This window comes from Rhea pennata, chromosome 31, assembly GCF_028389875.1.
Source record: "Rhea pennata isolate bPtePen1 chromosome 31, bPtePen1.pri, whole genome shotgun sequence".
In the NCBI taxonomy this organism is placed as follows: Eukaryota; Metazoa; Chordata; class Aves; order Rheiformes; family Rheidae; genus Rhea; species Rhea pennata.
The window spans coordinates 281,898-299,826 of record NC_084693.1 but is presented as its reverse complement, the minus strand read 5'-3'; the positions used below and the strand labels follow the sequence as shown (position 1 = coordinate 299,826).

The 17,929-nt window shown below is 68.1% G+C and overlaps 2 protein-coding genes across 2 annotated transcripts; both read left to right on the top strand.

Annotated features, from left to right (window-relative positions):
• Positions 1–451: 451 nt before the first annotated feature.
• EFNA3 (ephrin A3) lies at positions 452–9,277 on the top strand. Its single transcript, XM_062597587.1, has 5 exons — positions 452–579; positions 7,964–8,253; positions 8,773–8,838; positions 8,963–9,040; positions 9,156–9,277. The coding sequence occupies exons 1-5, from the start codon at positions 452–454 to the stop codon at positions 9,275–9,277; spliced, it is 684 nt and encodes a 227-aa protein (XP_062453571.1).
• A 4,776-nt stretch (positions 9,278–14,053) lies between these two features.
• Positions 14,054–16,870, top strand: EFNA1 (ephrin A1). Its single transcript, XM_062597915.1, has 5 exons — positions 14,054–14,178; positions 15,229–15,524; positions 15,614–15,679; positions 15,895–15,945; positions 16,051–16,870. The coding sequence occupies exons 1-5, from the start codon at positions 14,069–14,071 to the stop codon at positions 16,164–16,166; spliced, it is 639 nt and encodes a 212-aa protein (XP_062453899.1). The 5' UTR covers positions 14,054–14,068; the 3' UTR covers positions 16,167–16,870.
• The last annotated feature ends 1,059 nt before the right edge of the window (positions 16,871–17,929 follow it).

Sequence of the window (17,929 nt, the reverse complement as noted above, 5' to 3'; positions counted from 1 at the left end):
AGGGGCCTGATGGCCCCGGCCCGCGGGTGGGTGCTCGGCCCCTCGCAGGCTCCTCGGGTCGGGGCGGATGGGGCATCCGGGGTGCCCAGCTGCGTGGCGGGCGGGAAGGTGCCTGCCCTGCCGCCCACTCCTTCCCTGTTGCCTAATATCCGGGGGTGGGCGAATGCCTTCGGGAATCCGTGTGCCCCCCAGCACCAGCACCAGCACCCCCGGGATGCAGGCACCGGGGCCGCGGGAACGCTGCGCCCTGACCCCGGCTGCCAGCCGCGGGCCGGGGCTGCTGCCGCCGGCGGGCGCGCGGCCGGGGCGCGCGGCGGGGGCGCGCGCGGCGGGGGCGCGGCGGGGCGGTGGCGGGCGCGCGCGGGGCGGAGCTGGGCGCCGGGGGCGCGGGGCGCGGGCGGCTCCGGCGCGGCTCTCTCCATTCATCGGGATCGCGGCGGGCGGCGGCACGATGGCTGCTCGGCTCGCTGCGCTCCTGCCCCTGCTGCCGCTGCTGCTCCTGCTGCTGCCGCTGGGCCGGGGGCCGCCGGGGGCCCTGGGCAACCGGCACGCCGTGCACTGGAACAGCTCCAACCTGCAGTGAGTGCCGGCGGGGAGGTCACGGGCGGCGGGGGGGCTCCGGCAGCGGGCTGGGCGGGGGGCACAGGCGGGAAGGACGCGGCGGCGGCGCCCGGCGGCGGCGGCGGCGCCGAGGACGGCGCTGAAGGATGCGCGCACCGGGGGGCGGCGGCGGGGGGTGGATGCGGGGGGGGCGGGAGCGGGCCGGGGGCGCGCGCCGCGGGCTCCCCCCTCCCCCCCCCCACAACGCCACCCCAGGCAGCCGGTGTCGGCGCGGCGGCCCCGACCGGTGCGCTCCCTCCCGGCCCCGCCGCACCTCGCCCTTCCCGCGGAGGCGGCGGCGGCAGCTCGGGCAGGGCGCAGCCGGGGGGCCGCCCCCTCGGGCTGGCCGAGCTGCAGCGGGGGGGCGGGCGCCCCCCCGGGCCGCGTTGCGGGGCTGCTCCCGCCCCCTCCCCGGGGGGGGCCGGGCCCCTTGTGTCCGCCGCTGCCCGGCGGCGCGCCGAGCCGGGTCGGGCGGCGGCGCCGGGGCGAGACCTCCCCGACGGCGCGGACGGCGCTGCCCTGCCCCGCGGCCCAAGCACGGCCAGGACCTTGCCGGGGGGCGCCGGGCTGGGCCCGAGCCCGCGCCTGCCGCCCGCCTGGGCGTGGGGGCGGGCGCCAAGCCCGCTGGGCCCACCGCTCCGTCCTGTCCTGGCCCCGCGGGGCAGCGCTGCGGGGGCTGCGGGGCTGCCGCTGGGAAAGTCGATCCGATTTGTAAGCAAAGATCTGAAAATTGCTGTCACGCCTGTGGTCGCCGTTAGCAGAGCTGCAGGGAGCCCAGGCAATCGATGGCTGCAAGCGAAGCCAGACGCACGGTGCGTGCTTGATGCCTTGCGCCGTGGGGCCCGCGTGCTGCCCGAGTGAGCATGGCAGCACCTGGGCATCACCGTGACACAGCTGCCCAGACCTGGTACCGCTATGCTGGCAGCGACCAGGCCACCATGCTGGCTTTGGCACAGGAAGGGGCATGGACGGGCTGGGCTCCTCCATACCACAGGAGAAGGGAGCTGCGCCCAGGGTGTATTGGTCTGCTGGGGTACGTGGCCCCCTCCCTCAGCTCACGGGTGGAGCTGGGGGTCCCAGCCTAGTGGCAATGCCCCATCTCCCCTTCCCTTGCCCGTGCGCTGGTGTGAGCGGTCAGGGGTGTGGTGGGGACATGTGCCCAGCTGGAGCGTCTCCGGCCGCATGTCTGGCCGGGGGCTCCTCTGTTTGTCCAGGCTCCCCCAACACTGCACCTCTTTGTCCAGGGAGGGAGCCTTCCCAGGGCAGCTTCTTCCCTTCCCATTTAGATTGTGTTGTGAGGCGGAAGCCCAGGCCCCATAAATTGTGCGTGTGTAAGACGTGCCGTGCCGTGGCGCAGCACAATGGCGAAGCGGTCGGCTCGCCCTGCCGCCTTCCTGGGCATCCTCTTGTACGTTACTCCAGCCAGAACCGCTCTCGGGACCGGCTCTCCCAGGGCTCGGCTCTGCCTCACCATGACATTGCTGAGATCTTGGTGGGTGGGCAATGCCCACACTGGCTGCCTGTGGGCTCCGCTTGGTGCATTTCCCGCAGGACAGCACAGGGATCCCACCCTCACCCTCCTGGGAGCACGGGGTGCTGCTCTGCACCCCATCCTCTGCAGCAAGCCCTGGCACTGACCCTGTCACCTGCAAGAGCCCCCAGGGAGGGAGCGGGGGGGTGCAAGGTGGTGGGCGGCTGCCGCGCAGCGGAGGGGCCTGGAGAGGTGCTGGTGGTGCCTGTGCCCAGCTACGGGTGTTGCAGCCAGACACCCGCGCCCGCTGCACACGCATCTCTGGCGCGTCTGCAAGCGTCCAGCTCAGGGCACAGGCAGTGCGGTGGGGGCGGCTGCGGCAGAGATGTGTCCCAGGCACTCCAGAGCGCTGATATTTATTGTTAGGCAGTGCGGCAGCTCGGCCGCAATTATAGCCGCACAGCAAAGTGTCTGGATTAGATAAATTATGGGGGGAATTAGGCTCCCTGGGCCGCAGCGTGCAAATCCCAGCACCCCCGGTGCAATCAGAGCAATAAACAAGCCCTGCATGGCACCCGCAGGGCCCTCCAGGGAGAGGGGCGTGCGCCGCAGGGCTCGGCTGTGGGCCTTGTCCCCGGGGATGCCAGCTGCAGCAGGGATCCCGGCAATTTATTGCGCCTTGCACTGCCCCGGTCCTGGCATCTCCAGGGCTCCCCTTGCCGGGGGCATGTGGCGAGGGGCTGCCCCTCACCCTGCGCCTGCTAACTGCCTGGGCTCCCACTCAGCCTGGCGGCAAAGGACTTGGCACGTTGAGTTGGAGCCTGTAGTGGGGAGCGGGCACTGGCCGCATCCTGTCCCTTTCCGGCGCGCTGCTCTGTGCCTCCAGGTCCCACCGGTCACCGCAGGGGACCTGTGGGCACGGGCAGGGTGTGCAGGGCTGAGTGGGATGCACCGTGCAGCCCCTCTCCAGCAGCTTTGGGGTGCCTTGGTGCCGGAGAGGCGGCTGCGAGTGGGAGCCGGGAGCAGGCTGCCAGAGGTAGCTGGGTGCATTCGGGGGCTGCCACCCGAGTGGATTGCAAAGGCCAGGGGCATGAAGGCAGCACTGGTGGCTCTGGAGCGGCAGAGGCTCCTGGTTGTGGTCTGCCCAAGCCCTGCCCCATCCTGCTCACTCCACCAGTGTCACAGGAGCAGACCGATCCTTGCCCTCTGTACCCAAGGCTTACTGGGAACAGAGTGGCACAGGGCAAAGGTGTCGGGGGCTGTATCCTGCTCAGTGCTGGCATTTGGGGTCAGAGGATGGTGGTGTGGCATGGGCTCAGCATAGGAGCTCGGGCTGCAGGGCTGCAGGCACGGCTGGCGCCCCGCCGCCGTGCCTGGCTGTCCCAGGGTGACCTAGGAGCCAAGCTGCACGGTGCCCCAACTCCTGCGTCTGCCCCAGCAGCCCGTTTCCCAGTGCCTCATCCCAGCAATGCTCTGCGCGCTGAGAAGTGGCAGGAAACCCACCACTTCCGTCCCGGGCCTTCGGGGTGAGGATGGGGCAGCCGTGGCCCATGCCACGGCCATGTGGCGGGTGGGTGGGAAATGGGGGTGGTGAGCCCCAGCTGCGGGGCCAGGCGCAGGCATGCTGGGGGTGTCTGTGCGTGAGCATGGGAAGGGCCCGGCGTCGCGTGCAGCCCTGCTGGCAGCTGCCGCGCTCCGCACTTAAAGGTGGCTTTTATCCATCTGACTTTGTATTTCAAGCAGCAAGAGCTGGAGCAGGCTCTTGAGAGCAGCCTCTCCGGGTGCTCCCGGGGGAGCGTCTCTGTGCTGGAGAGCAGCTTTGCCCGCGCTTTACTCTCAGTCCAGGGGTGCTGGGATTCCCGCCTCCCCTGCAGGTGCTGAGCCCCAGCCCCGGGGCCGTATTGTGCTGGATCCCTCCGTTGCAGCCAGTGGCACTGGCAGGGTGGGGACGTCGTCATGCCGTGTGCCAGGACCCTCTGCCTCATGCAGCCCAGGGGCCATTGCAGGGCATGGGGCAGGTCCCCACGCTCCAACACAGCTCTCGCTGCGCGGGGTGTGCCCAGCTGCTGGGCTGCAAGTGGGGAAAGTGATGATTACACTTTTCCAGCTCGTAATTACCAGCCCCACCTGGCAGCATCCGAGCCGCAGCATCCCCGCGTGTGCCGTGCTGTGCCGTGCCATGGGAGAGTGGGCTGTAAGGTTCATCCAGCTCTGGTGGCTCAGGGTTCTGCTCCACTGGCTCTTGCTCTGGCAGGAGCTGCTGCCCCAGGGCAAAGGGTATTGAGCCCGTGGGGCAGCACCAGGCCCAGGCGGTCTAGGGGCAGCAGACAGCGCCCTGCGGGGCTCCCAGGGCCGCTGTGCCGAGGGAGCACCCCACGGGAGAGGTGGCTGCGTGGGGCTGCAGGGTCTGTCCCGGGGTGCAACAGCACTGAGGGCACCCGCCCCTGTCCGGGCTGGTAATTGAGTCACTGGTTGCAGATTGATGGTTTAATTAAAACCCAATTAAAAACCTCATTGATCTTGTTAGCAAAGCAGGACGGTGCGGGCTTGAGCAGAGATTAGAGGGATTGCCTGGCTGTCAATGCAGACCGGGCAGCGTTAGGGCACCATCCCACATGCAGGGGGCTCAGAGGCAGCTGTGGCCATTGGCACGGGGCAGGAGTCATATCCGCTGGCTCCACAGTCCCTCTGCCCGCCGCGGCAGTGCGTTATGGGCACCCATGGGACCCAGGGCAGGGAGCAGCACCAGCCCCGGGGGTCACTGCATGCCAGCGGTGCACGCACCTTGCAGCTGCACCAGGCAGGAGCTGTGCATGCAGCAGTGCTAGGATGCCGTGCCACTGGTGCGTGTGGGCTGCGCAGCGCGGGTGCTGTCTGCCGGGCGAGCCAGCCTGTGTGCACGCGGCTGTCTGGCTGCCGTGACTTTGCAGTGCCGCGTGCATGGCGAGGGCTGGCGGGGGAGTGCTGGCGTCGTCCCCCCCACGGTGGGCACGTGCGTGAGCGCCAGGGCTGCCTGCCCCTCCGCTGGCACAGGCCAGCTGCGGCAATCGATGTGCCTTCACCTCTTGCTGGCTCGTGGAGTGACTGAAAGGGGAAAGTGTAAATCAATGGCTCTTTCCTGTTTGCCAGCTGATGGATGGGCCCCGGATGTGCCGAGCGGGCAGAGCTCCCGCAGCTGGACAAAGACTCTGGCCAGGCTGGGGACGGACCAGCCAGGGATCCCAGAATGGGCGGGCACCCGGCCGTCACCCCCGTTGGGGGCACCCTGCTCCTTGACGGTGCCCACTGTGGCATGGGATGCAGAGCCCAGCTCCGGCCCTTCCTGGAACGCAGGGCCGGGTCCTGGTGCGCCGGCCATGCTGGAGCTGGCCCGGTGCTGCAGTGCACCAGGCGCTCCATAGAGGTGCATTAGCAATCGTGCAGCACTCAGCCCAGATTTATTGCAGCAGATGGGAGCAGAGCGGCCGCCTAGATCACCGGCGGCTGTGGCTTGCTAGGTAGCCAGGGTCCGGCCGGTGGGCGCCGAGCCCAGGCTGTGCTCAGGAAGGTGCTGCCAGGGGAAATCCATCTGCCCAGCTCCGACAGGATGATGGAAGGTACCGCTGCCTTGAAAAGCCCTGCTCTAAAAACGCAGTCGTGCAGAAGTGATGCAGCCCATTCTGCTCCCACACTTAACCCTTTGGGCACTGCCCGCGCTGCAGGAGCCCAGCGCGCCCCGCCAGCCGGAGTGCCACCGTCTGCGCCCACCAGCGCTGCAGACCGTCCTGACCGCAGTCGCCTGTTGCTGGGGGCGGCCAGCTCCCCAGACGGTGGCCGGGGGCCGGCAGGGACGCAGCAGCCCATGCCCTCTGCCGTCTGGCTGTCAGTGGCGTCTGGGGGCCAGGAGGCTGCCTGTTCCCAACCTCCTCCCTGGAAAATCCTGCCGGTTCATGCACAGAGCGCAGCAGGGACGCAGCAGCACCGGTGCTCCAGGCCAGGCAGAGGTGAGGCTGTCCTGGTGCTGGGGGTGGTCGTACCCTGTATCCTGCACGGAAGGCGGCATGCTCCCATCCTTGCTCCTGGATGAGGCCCCGCGGCGCTGCCCACTTCTGAGCTGTTCCCCAGCTCCTTGCAGTCAGCACCAGGTCCCGACACCTGGCCCTGGGGGCCTCCCTGCGTCCCCTGTCCCCACCACTGCGGCACTGCTGGGATCCGGCCCAGGGGAGCGGGCTCGTTAGCGAGACTGTTTATCAGCAGCTGCCGTTCCTAACGGGCCCCACAGGAGAGTCTGTGGGGATCTCAGTGCAGCAAGGAGTGGGGTTGCAGCCCTGCTGCACCAGGACAGCGGTTCCCACAGCACGCCGGGGGCTGCAGCCTGTCCTGGCATTGCCGTTGCCACAGCGGGAGCGCAAGTGCCAGCGACCCTCCCCTGGCTCGTCTCAGGGCTTGACGCAGGCGTCGTGGCCCCACATCCCACACCAGCTTAATTGCAACTCTCTCCTCAGCGCTCGGGGCCGTTTCTTTAATAACAAGCCTTTCTCTCCCCCTTTCACACCACATCAAAGGTGGAACATGAAAGGTCGCCGGCACCGCGCGGGGCAAGGGTGCTGCCTCAGCACCTCGCTGCCGGCCGCGGGCGTGCCGGTGGTGCCGGGCTCCTGCCTCGGCGGCTCCGGGCTGCAGGGCTGGGATGGGGGCAAGAGCAGCCGCGGAGCCCTGCGGATGCCACGTGGCATTTCGGCACAGGCTACGGAACCGGGTGCCCGTTTGGTAGGTGGCGTGCAGCCCTGTGCTGTGTCCTGGCTCCTGGGGCGCTGCTTGCCGGGGTGCCCCAGGCCGCAGCAGGACTCCTGGGCTCCCTGCATGGTGCCGGTGCTGGGGGACCCAGAGTGGGGCACCGGCACGTGCAGCTTTGCTGCTGCCTGTGAACATGGGAGCCCGGCTGCGTCACGGGCCACCACGCGGGCACGGCCGCTCGGCCAGGATCTTGCAGGCTGGGGTTGCTGGGCCAGCGTGGAGGTGCAGAGGAGCCCCCGGCACTGCTGCCAGGGCAAGGCCCAGTGCTGGGGCTGCTGCAGCATCGTAGTGCGGAGCCAGCAGCTTGCGGCGCCAATTGGTAATTAATTGGCGGGAGCAGCGGGTCAGCGCGCGGCTGCTCGGCTGCAAGGATTACCGCGGCCGGGATTTCAATCGGGCACGGATTAGGAGCCGGCAGAGTCTCTCCTGAGTGGATCTGAGGGGATTGCCACTCCTAATCAATGTAAATGAGGCTCCCCCAGGGCCACCCTTTACAGCATTAACGAAATAACGGGATTAGCTGGAACAGGGTGAGAAATCCTCTCTTTGAGCCATGGCGCACGGCAGGGCTGCAGGCCGAGGCGGCATGGGGCGGGCGAGGGACCCGCGTCTCGGCTGCTTGGCCCCGCGGGCGAGCAAAGCGGCTCGGGAGCTCCTGCGCTCAGCAGTCTCTGGCTGTGTCGCTCTGCACTGCCGCTGCTCTCCTGTGTCTGGTTACTCCAATACCCTCTCGGTTGTTTGTGGGTGGCCGCTCTCTGGGGCGGGCAGCATGCACGCGGCTCGGCACCTCCGGGATAGGCAGAGTCTGGAGTTGCCCCGGTCTTCAAGGATGCTCGGGCCACTGCAGCTCCCCGTGCCTGTGCCCCAGGGTGGCACCGGGGCAGCGCCGGCTCCGGCATTGGCTGCACCCTTCCGTCCCGCAAGGATGCGGTGGGACAGTGCAAGGGGTTCGCTCTCTGCTCCCCACACCCACCCCACTCCCCTCTTGCTCGCCCCTGGCTCTGGGTGCTGGCAGGGCAGTGCTTGGGTGGCCACGGGTGGCGAGGGGTGGCCGCGGTGCCCGGCAGGCTGGGCATGCCGAGGCCCTGACAGCCTGTCACCCCGCTCTCCCTGCAGCCTGCGGCGGGAGGGCTACACCGTGCAGGTCAACGTCAACGACTACCTGGACATCTACTGCCCGCACTACAACGCCTCGGTGCCTGAGCACAGGATGGAGCAGTACGTGCTCTACATGGTGAACCTGGAGGGCTACCGCACCTGCAACACCAGCCAGGGCTTCAAGCGCTGGGAGTGCAACCGTCCCCATGCGCCCCACAGCCCTATCAAGTTCTCGGAGAAGTTCCAGCGCTACAGCGCCTTCTCTCTGGGCTATGAGTTCCACGCCGGGCAGGAGTACTACTACATCTGTACGTGGGGCGTGGGGCCGCCGGGCTGCGGGATGGGGACGCCGGTGCCCATGCCATCGTGGGGTGGGGATGTGGCTGCCCATGTGGGCACTAATGCAGGATACTAATGCAGGATGCTGGCAAGGGTGCTGCTGCGGGATGGGGATGCAGATGCCCATGTGGTTGTGGGATGGGATGCAGATGTGGGTGCTAATGCAGGATGCCACTGGAGGCGCCTATGCGGGATAGGGATGCTGATGGAGGCGCAGATTTGGGATGTGGCTCCTGCAGTGTGCCCCAGGCAGTGCCAATGCCGCGAGGCAGCACAGGGGCCGCAGCGCAGGGTGCGGGTGCTGTGCATTGCCCCATCCCAGGGCATGCTGGGCTGCAGTCCTGGGGCCCCTTGAGCTCCTCCGGGAGCAGGACCCAGCTGGGCGCAGGGTGCAATGTGGGATGCAGATGCTGCTGCATCCAGCACAAAGCAGGTCCCCGCAGCACTGGGTGCCCGGAGCAGTGGTGTCACCCACACTTGCTTTGCAGCCACGCCGACGCACAACCACCGCCAAGCCTGCCTGAAGATGAAGGTGTTCGTGTGCTGCGCCTCCAGTAAGTAGTGGCACCCCGGGGCTGCAGGGACCGGGGCAGTGCGGCCGGCCCTCGGGTCCCATCCCTCCCGCCGGGGTGGGGGGCTGCCAGGGAGCGTCACCCTGTCCCCTCTCTCCCTTTGCAGCGTCACACGCGGGGGAGAAGCTGGCGCCCACCCTGCCGCAGCTCACCCTGCGGCCCGCGGTGAAGATCGAGGACTTAGGTGAGTGCCGGCGCCGGCCCCGCCGCCCCGTCCCACGGCCGCCCCATTCCACTGCCGCCGCTCCAGCCGGGCCCTGCTCCCTGCTGCCGTTCTCACCACCTCCCTCTCTCTGCAGAAAACTTTAACCCGGAGATCCCCAAGCTGGAGAAGAGCATCAGCGGCACCAGCCCCAAGCGAGAACACTTGCCGCTGGCCGTGGCCGCCGCGCTTTTCCTCATGATGCTGCTGGCCTCCTAGCTCGGAGGCGCTGGCGGGGCCCTTGGAGCTGCTGTGGGACCGCCGGGCCCCTGCCGCTGGAGAGGCCGCCCACGGGGCGCGTGCCCCCTGTGAACGGGACTTGGCCCACGGACGCCACCCCCATGGGGACGCGCCTTGGCGCTCCCGGCCCCGCGCAGCGCAGAGCCCCGAGCCCGGCCGGCCCCACGGACGGAGGCACTGGAAGCAGCGCCGGGTGGCCTGTACATACCTATATAGAGATCTATACATACTGTACAGAGAGCGACTATATAGATATATCTATACTGTACCATAGGCAGCGGCGCCAGCCCCAGGCTGGCTTGTACATAGTCGAACGTGTTGGATTCTCCTCGTCTTCCGTGAAGACCTGACCTATGCAAACGCACAGACACTTTTTGGGGAAAAAAAAAAAACAATCTCGATCTTTTTTTCAAGTGCTTTGGCTGGTGATTTTCATATTCTGCTCTTAGTCTATTAAAAAATAAAAAAAAAAATTAAAAGGATTCAAAAAAAGCCCCACCACCCATGTCACAGCTGTGCGCAGGGTCTCAGGAGCAGCCTGGGACTCAGCGGCTGCAGCCCCGGCGCGGGAGCTGGAGCCGCAGCATGGGGTGCAGCCGAGGGCAGGCAGCGCCAGGTGCCATCCCGCCTTGTGCGAACGGACCGTCGACGTGCCGCCGGCCTCCGGGGCGCAGAGGCACTGTTGGCGCGGCCGGGACTGCCTCCCGCGCCGGGGCGCCGGACCCCTCCAGAGGCAGCGGTGGTGGAGCCAGGGGAGCGTCCGGCAGGACCCTGTGCTGCCAGGCGGAGAGGACCAGCGCGGACGGATGGCAGGTGGCACCCGCAGGTAAGGGCGGCACCGGCATGGGCACGAGCAGGAGGCCGGGTGCTCGTTCCCATGGCCCCAGCTGTGTCTGGGTGCTCCGGGGAGGAGAGGGCCAAGGAGAGCCCCGTGCCCGGCACACCGGCACACGCTGGGGTGATGGTGAGTGCCCCGGGGTGTCCGTGGATGCCTTGCCACGTGGCGTCAGGCGTGCAGAGTGGTTCCCGCGGGGGGTGGCTCCATGGCAGCCCACGGTGGGCGGCTGCGCCCCGTGCGGACGGCTGCCTCCCCACGCGGCGGGGGCCTGGCGGGCGGCAGCGCTGGGCGGTGGCTGCACCGCGTGGCCTGGCTGGCCTGGGCTTGTCTGGGGCGCGGAAAGAGCTGGCAAACCCGTCCGACAGGTCTGTAGAGCGCTCCCGGCAGGCTCCGGGTTCGCCACCTCCCCGACGGGATCTCGCGGGCCTGGCGCGGCCGTGGAGCAGGACCCCCTGCCAGGGGGCCGCCTCCGTGCTGGGAGCGGGATGCTGGAGTCTGCCGTGGCACTGCCGTGCCACGTGGCCAGGGACCCTGCGGGGCTGCCCGGGGCTATGTCCGTGCCCCCGGCACTGTGCGAGCAGGCTGCAACCGGGATGCCACCCTCTCTCCCCCGGACACCCGGGACGCCTGCCCCAGCCAGCACGGAGAGGGGCTGGCACCATGACGCAGGGTCGGCCGGGGAGCCCGGGGCACCCGCCTTTGCCCTCGCGTTGCGGCTGGCGCATAGAGCGGGGCCCTAAGTCACCGGCCCTGGCGGGGCCGCAGTGCCGCCCGCGCGGTCCCTCCCGCCCGAGGCCTGCGCCCGGCCCTGCTGGCCGCCGGCTCCGCGGGGTCCGTCCACCGAGCCGCTCGGCGGGCGCCGGGCACGCTGCGGCCAGCCTGCACCAGGCACTCCCTGGGCACGAAGCCAGCGGGGAGCCACTGCTCCGCACCGGGACTCGGTGCTTCCTGCAGCACCGGGAGGGCTTCCCACGGCGCGCTGCATTCCTCGGCACGCGCGTCAGCACCGGTGCTGCAGGGACTGGGCCGGCAGCATCCCGCCGCCCCACCACGCGCGGCCCTGCGTCGGGCTGCCCCAGCCATCGCTACCTGCCGCGCCGCACGCAAGCAGCGCGGCACGTCACCCGCGGCCTTCGCTCCCGCCGCGGAGTGGACGGTCCCCGTCCTCCCCCGGCTCCGGCGAGGGTGACGTCAGCCCGGGCAGGGGCAGGAGCGTGCCTAGGTGCCCTGATCCAACAAACCATAAATAGCCCGTCACGAGCCGCAGCTCCCCGGCCTCCCGCCCGCCCTGCCTGCCCTTTCCCCTCCCGTGTTTACTGCGCGTACGGAGCCTAACCTTTGTCCTGCTGATGGCAGCCAGTGCGCGGCGGCAGCCTGCACCCACCCCGGCCTGCAGTGACCCCGGCACACGTGCTGGTGCCAGGTAATGTGGCCGTGGCCCTGCGCACGCACGCCCCATGGCACAGCACGGCACGGCCATGGGCTCATGCATGGACACCCTGCGGCACGGCACCAAGCACGGGCACCCCACAGCGTGGCCTAACGCACAGACACCCTGCAGCACAGCACTGAGCACGGGCACCCCGCAGCATGACCGGGTGCATGGACACCCTGCAGCACAGCACTGAGCTTGGGCACCCCACAGCGTGGCCTTGTGCATACGCACCTGCCCCTGGCCCAGCTCCCAGGGATGTCACAGTGCATCCTCCCCTGGAGGACAGGTTGCCCTGCAGGGACCTGTACGCTTAGCCCCCTTCCCCACCATTGCTGCTCCCTTACCCAGTTTCCCCAAATCAGCATGGCCTATCCCAGTGTGTGGCTGGGACCATGGTCCCAGGGCGAAGTAAGGCTGCAGGAGAGGGAAGCAGCTCCAGTACAGCCCTGCTGCACCTGCCCATCTGCCTGCACCACTGATCCCGGCCGGCTGCCAACTCCAGGGCTGTTCCTGGGTGTCGCTCCTGCACGCAAGCCCCGGCGCACCAGTGCCTTGGATGCAGGAGCCCTCATGCAGAGTCATCACAGCTCTTGGGATGGCAGGTCCCCCCCCCGCCTGTGCACCAGGCTTGGCAGTGGGGGCCTTGGGGGCTGCTGCACCTGCAGCCGCTACCTCCGCTGCAGCGCCGGAGGAGCCTCGGCCAGGGATGCTGGATCCAGCTGCTCACCAGCAGCCGCTCTCCAGTTACAGCCGTGCTGCTGCTGTCTGCCCGAGACCTTTCAGTGTATCAGGGGAGCAATGCTTGCCCGGCTGCAGCCAGCCCCGCGCTGCCTGTGCCGTGTCAGGCATGCAACATTACCCACAATCAATGGATCATTATGTAATAAACAAGAGGAAAGTTGTTTTGCAAATGTGGCTGAGTTATCACTTCACAACACAGCAGTGAAGTATCTCTCTCCGCAAGGCTTAACAAGAATGGATCGGTGTTGGGGGCAGATCTGAGCAGATAGCATGAGGCTGTGCTGCTGCCCAGGGAGATGCCCCTGCTGCAGCCGCTCCAGCCCCGCTGTCCCCCCAGCGATGCAGAGCTCCACTTCAGCAGAGTGGAGTTTGTAGGTGGAAATTTCACAATATCAAATAAATCAAGAGCAAATGCAAATGGGGTGGGGAAACCTTGCAATGTTTGTTTGGGGCTGGAGTAAAGCCCTGGGAGAGCAGAGCCAGCTGATAAGGACGGGAGGAGGAGGAGGGCTTTACTTACCTCCCCCAGCCTCTCCCTGCCCCTTCCACCTTATCAGCAGCTCCTCCAGCTCCTGGACACCCATTTATCCAGGTGTTTTTGATGTCCCCAAGCAGCTCAGATAAAGTAGTTTCTACAGCAAGGACCACGGGGGATGATAGCAAAGCCCTTGCATGCCAGCCTTGCGGGGCCCCAGCAGGAAGGCAGGAGCAGGATCACAGGAAGGACCCTACACTCCTGCACTGCCCTGGCTCCCCGCAGCCCGGCAAAGCTGCGTATGTGCTGCGACCTGGTGTGAGCCACGCACATCCCCCACGTGATGCCTCCCCAAGTGCCCGCTGCTGGGGTGGCCTGGCCAGCGCCTGGCACCCTCCCGCCAGTGCAGGCACAGGAGCAAGTGTCACAGCCCTGCCACCACCTGGAGCAGAGCCCAGGCACAGCCCAGGTGCCCTTTGTGCCTCCTTCCACTGCATCCCTGCATCCTCCATCCCCAGAGAGCCCAATCTGTACCACGGTCAGCCAGCACAGCTGTGATGGGGATCCCAGTGCCTGGTGTGGGGGTACCCAGTTGGGCTGCTTGCCACTTGTAGGGCCAGGTGTAGCCAGTGCACAGACCACTGCAGCCTGGTGTTGCGCACAGTGGGGCCTAGTGCAACCTGCACAGTTTGCTGCAGCTTAGTGCTGTGCTCTGTGCAGCCCATGCATAGTCCAGTAAGGCCCCCCTGTGCCCCAGTGCTGCACCCGATGGGGTGCATCCAACGCAAGGCTCGCTGAGGCCAGCTGCACACTGGTGCTGTGAACTGCAAGGCCAAGTGCAGCCCGCGCACGGCCTGTTGCACCCCGGAGCCGTGCCCTGCGGGGTCTAGTGCATCCGATGCATGGCCCAGTGCACACCGGTGCTGTGTCCCGCAGGGCCCAGTGCATCCGATGCATGGCCCGCTGAGGCCCGGCGCACCCTGGCTCTGTGTACTGCGAGGCTAGTGCATCCGATGCACGGTCCAGTGAGGCCCGGCGCACACCGGTGCTGTGCCCCGCGGGGCCCGGGGCAGCCTGCGCGCAGCCCGGTGAGGCCCGGCGCGCGGGACCGCTGCCGCCGGGGCGCCCGCCGCGCTCGTGTTGTTGTTGTGTCGCGGCCCCGCGGCCCGGTGCGGCGGGCGGGGCCGGCGGGGGGCGGCGCGGCGCGGCGCGGCGCGGCGCTACTTAAGGCCGGGGCCGGGCGCGCTGCCCAGCCCGGCGCCAGCGAGCCCCGCGGAGCGCATGGAGCGGCTGCGGCTGCCGCTGCCCCTGCTGGGGCTGCCGCTGCTGGCGCTGTGCTGGGCGGCGGCGGCCGAGCGCCACACCGTCTTCTGGAACAGCTCCAACGCCAAGTGAGTGCCCGCGCCGCGCCCGCTGCCCCCGTCGGGGCCCCGCCGCGGCGGCCGGCAGCGCGCGGGGGCGCCGGGGCTCGCTGCGCCCCGAGGGCGCGGCCCGCGGCGCCGCGACCGGAGCCGGGACCGGGGCCGGGACGCGCCGTCGCCACCGGGACTGGGCTGCCCCTGCCTGGCCGCGGAGGGGGCCGGGGAGGCCGAGCGCCGCCGGGCGGCCGCGGTGCCTCCGCCGGAGCAGGGAGGCGGCGGCAGTGGAGAGCGGCGGCCGTGGAGCGCGGTGCCGGGTCCAGGTGCGGCCCGGGGGGGCCCTTCCTTTCCCAGGGCCTCGCTGGAGATGGGCCTCTTCCTTCCCCGACGGCGCTGGCGCCGCGCCAGCCCGGGCGCCGGGGCACAGGGAAGCGTGTTGACAAACACGGCCGCGGCCGGCAGGATGTGCGCCGCCTCCCGGGCCAGGGGCCCCAGCGCCGCCCCTGGGGCCAGCCCCCGCTGTGGGCAGCCCCCCATTCCTCCGTGGGGCAGCAGGCCCGGGTGTAGGTCCCGCAGGACCCAGTGGGTGGCCGTGGATCTCAGTGGGCGGCAGCCCCCGCGGCAGGGAGGTTCGTCCTCTGCCCTGGTGGGAGCCTCCTGCAAGGCCCCTCATGCCAGCCCCGGGGTGCCCCTGCGAGGGGCTGCTGGGACGCAGGGAGCCGCTGAGCGAGAGCCACTCATGCTTCTGACTCCCAGGAGCTCCGGCTGGCCCACGGCGCCCTGTCCTGTTCCCTCCCTCCCGTGGCCACAGTGGGAAGCAGGGCGTCATGGGAGCCTGGCACAACACGGGGTGATGGGGGACTGGGGCAGGCCCTGGGGGTGCCTTTTGCCCCCATGGCTGGGAGGAGAGGCAGGCCTGGGGCATCCGTGCAGGGAATAGCAGACCTCAGGTTTGCGCTGTGCTGGACTTTGAGCTGGAAGGCAGGCTGCTTTCTCTGCTGTGTCTCCGCCTCGTAGAGCGGCAGCAGGGCTTGGGGAGCGGGGCCGAGCCCGAGCACCCTCTGAGCCTCCCTCCGGCCGCAGGTTCCTGCGGAGTGACTACACGGTGGAGGTGCGCCTCAATGACTACCTGGACATCATCTGCCCACACTACGAGGAGGGCAGCGTGGCATCCCATGCCATGGAGCGCTACACGCTCTACCTGGTGGAGCAGGATGAGTACGTGGCCTGCAAGCCTCGCTCCAAGGAGCAGATCCGCTGGGAGTGCAACAAGCCCAGTGCGCTGCACGGCCCTGAGAAGTTCTCGGAGAAGTTCCAGCGCTTCACCCCCTTCACCCTGGGCAAGGAGTTCAAGGAGGGACACAGCTACTACTACATCTGTGAGTGCCTGGGGCCACGTGGCGCAGGGGCCTGCCGCCTGCTCCCCCAGCTGCCCCTGCCCCTCCTGACCCCGTCTCTCACTTTTTAGCCAAGCCGATTCACCACCATGGCGAAACCTGCCTCAAGCTGAAGGTGACAGTGGCCGGCAAAGCCAGTGAGTATCCGTGAGGATCTGGTTTCTCCGTGCTGCCCTCCCTGGCCGGGTCTGGAACAGTGCTCGGTGCTGCCTTTCCTGGGCTGAGTCACGGCTGGGCCGTGGCTCCTGGCCAGCCTGGGGCGCACGCACTCCTGCCGGGAATGTGCCGGGAGCAGGGCTGCGCGGGGGGTCTCGGGGCAGCCCCTTACCTGCCTGTTTCCCTCTGCTCCCAGCCCAGGCACCGCCTGTCCCAGCCGTGACGCAGAAGGGGAGGATCCAGGCAGGTAGGCTGGGGGCTGCCGTGGGGAGAGGGCCCACGCTGGCACCTCGCTGCTCTGGGGCACAGTGCATCCTTCGGGGACCCTCACAGCTCCGCTCTCTCCCTGCAGATGATGCGGCCGCCCATGTGCTGCGGAGCGTGGGGCAGAACTCAGCCATGCGGGGCAGCAGCCCCCTCGCCTTCATCAGCCTCCTGCTGCCGCTCCTGGTGCCACAGGGGCTGTGATCTGCGGTGCACAGACCAAGCCATGCCCAGACTGTCAACAGCCCACGGGCGCCTGCCCGCTTTGTCCTGCTCGTGCACCCCATGGCACTTGGCCCTGGCCGCATCCTGCCAAACCGAGGACTTGTCAGTATTAGGGGGCCCCTGAAGGTGCACTGAGCCTGCAAAGCCCATGAGGAGCCACACGGTGCCCTGCCTATGTGGGAAGGGGGCTCTCAGCAGCCAAAGACTGGCCCCAAGCAGAGGACTGGATGGGTTAGGGGGCTGGCACCCCCAGCCACAGGCGCTGAGCACCCTGTCCCTGCACACCACTGGCTTGCATCACAGCATGTCCTGCAGGCAGGGACACAGCGCTGGCCTCGCGAGCAGCCTGGCTGCAGGACTGGGAGCACGATGTGGAGCAGCAGCCCTGTAAATGTCGGAGATGCCAGGCAGCTAGCAGAGCGGGGAAGCGGGAGCTGACCCCCTTCCCGCAGCACGGAGCACTACTGCCCTGCAGGCCCCCGCCTGCACCCCACGACATCTCTGCGGGGCTGGTGCTGGCCTCTGCCCTGTGGGTCTCGGATCCTGTGTCCCCGTGCCGGAGGGGCAAGTACCCCAGCACGGGGCCAGTGTGGGGCATTTTGACTGCCTCGCTATTTGTACAGCTTTCTAACACTGGAATTTTTATACGTTTGTCTTGAATAAATAACTGAGCTGATGCTGTAGTGCCTGGGCCAGCTGGGGGGAGCGAAGTGGGGCCCTGCAGGTGCCTGCTCCAGGCCCATGCTGGCCCCAGCAACGGCCTGGCCCTGGGAGAAGTCCCATCTGTGGCTGCTGCCTTTCCAGGATGGACCCTGCTCTGCAGATCCCAGCTCCCAGGCCTGCAGCCATCCTGGTTGCTAAGGTTGGACTGGGACAGTGGGCTCCTGCCCCTCTGCTGAGCACTGGCCAAGTAAGTAATTGGCTGGTGTTTGCAGAGGACTTTGAAGTGGAAAGTGCCCTAGAAAGGCCAGTACAATTGGTTCTTACCTGAAGCCACAAGGCCCCTCTGGGCTGGGGGGGAAGACAGTCCTCCCTCCTGCTGCCCAGCCTCCAGTAAATGCTGTGTGCTGCCCAAAGGGTACCAAACAGGCCAGGACAAGGAAGGGGACAAGGGCAAGAGAGGCCAGTCCCCTCCTGCAGGGCCCTGATAGCTCTGCTGTGATGCTGTTACCGTGTGTTAACGATGCCAGTGCACACTGCCGTTCTTCAGGTCCTCGCTGTGAACGCCTGTCACAGCCTGCATGGACCCGGATACGCGGTGCTCAGGGCGCTCCGCACAGCCTGGCCTCCTGCTGCTGCTCCGTGGGCTGGGGACAGGCCCAGCTGCCATACGGAGCACAGGGATGTGGGACACCAAGGGTGTGAGATTGCAGGGCTGTGAGATCTCAGGGAGAGCCCAGGAATGTGGGAGCCAAGAAAGGTGGGATCTCAGGGGTTTGGGATTCTGCAGATGTGGGATCCCAGGGATGTGGAATCTCAGGGAATTGGGATCCCACAGCTGGGGATTGCAGGGATGTGTGATCGCAGGGATGCAGGACCCTGGGGATGCAGGACACCAGGAACGTAGGATCACAAGGATGTGGGATCCCGGGACTTGGGACTGCGGGGCTGAGGACCCCGTGACACGCGCTCGGGACTGGCGCGGCTGGCGCTGCCCGGGGCGGCGGGTCCCGCCCGTCGGGGCGGTGTCGGGGCGGCCGGCGCCGCGGCCGGTTCCTCCCCCGACAGCGCCGCCGCCCCGC

Coding starts and splice junctions, on each gene's coding strand:
- EFNA3 (XM_062597587.1), top strand. CDS start 452: ATGGCTGCTCGGCTCGCTGCGCTCCTGCCCCTGCTGCCGCTGCTGCTC. Junction 8,839..8,962: donor GTTCGTGTGCTGCGCCTCCA/GTAAGTAGTGGC, acceptor CTCCCTTTGCAG/CGTCACACGCGGGGGAGAAG. Junction 9,041..9,155: donor GGTGAAGATCGAGGACTTAG/GTGAGTGCCGGC, acceptor CTCTCTCTGCAG/AAAACTTTAACCCGGAGATC.
- EFNA1 (XM_062597915.1), top strand. CDS start 14,069: ATGGAGCGGCTGCGGCTGCCGCTGCCCCTGCTGGGGCTGCCGCTGCTG. Junction 14,179..15,228: donor TGGAACAGCTCCAACGCCAA/GTGAGTGCCCGC, acceptor CTCCGGCCGCAG/GTTCCTGCGGAGTGACTACA. Junction 15,946..16,050: donor GAAGGGGAGGATCCAGGCAG/GTAGGCTGGGGG, acceptor CTCTCCCTGCAG/ATGATGCGGCCGCCCATGTG.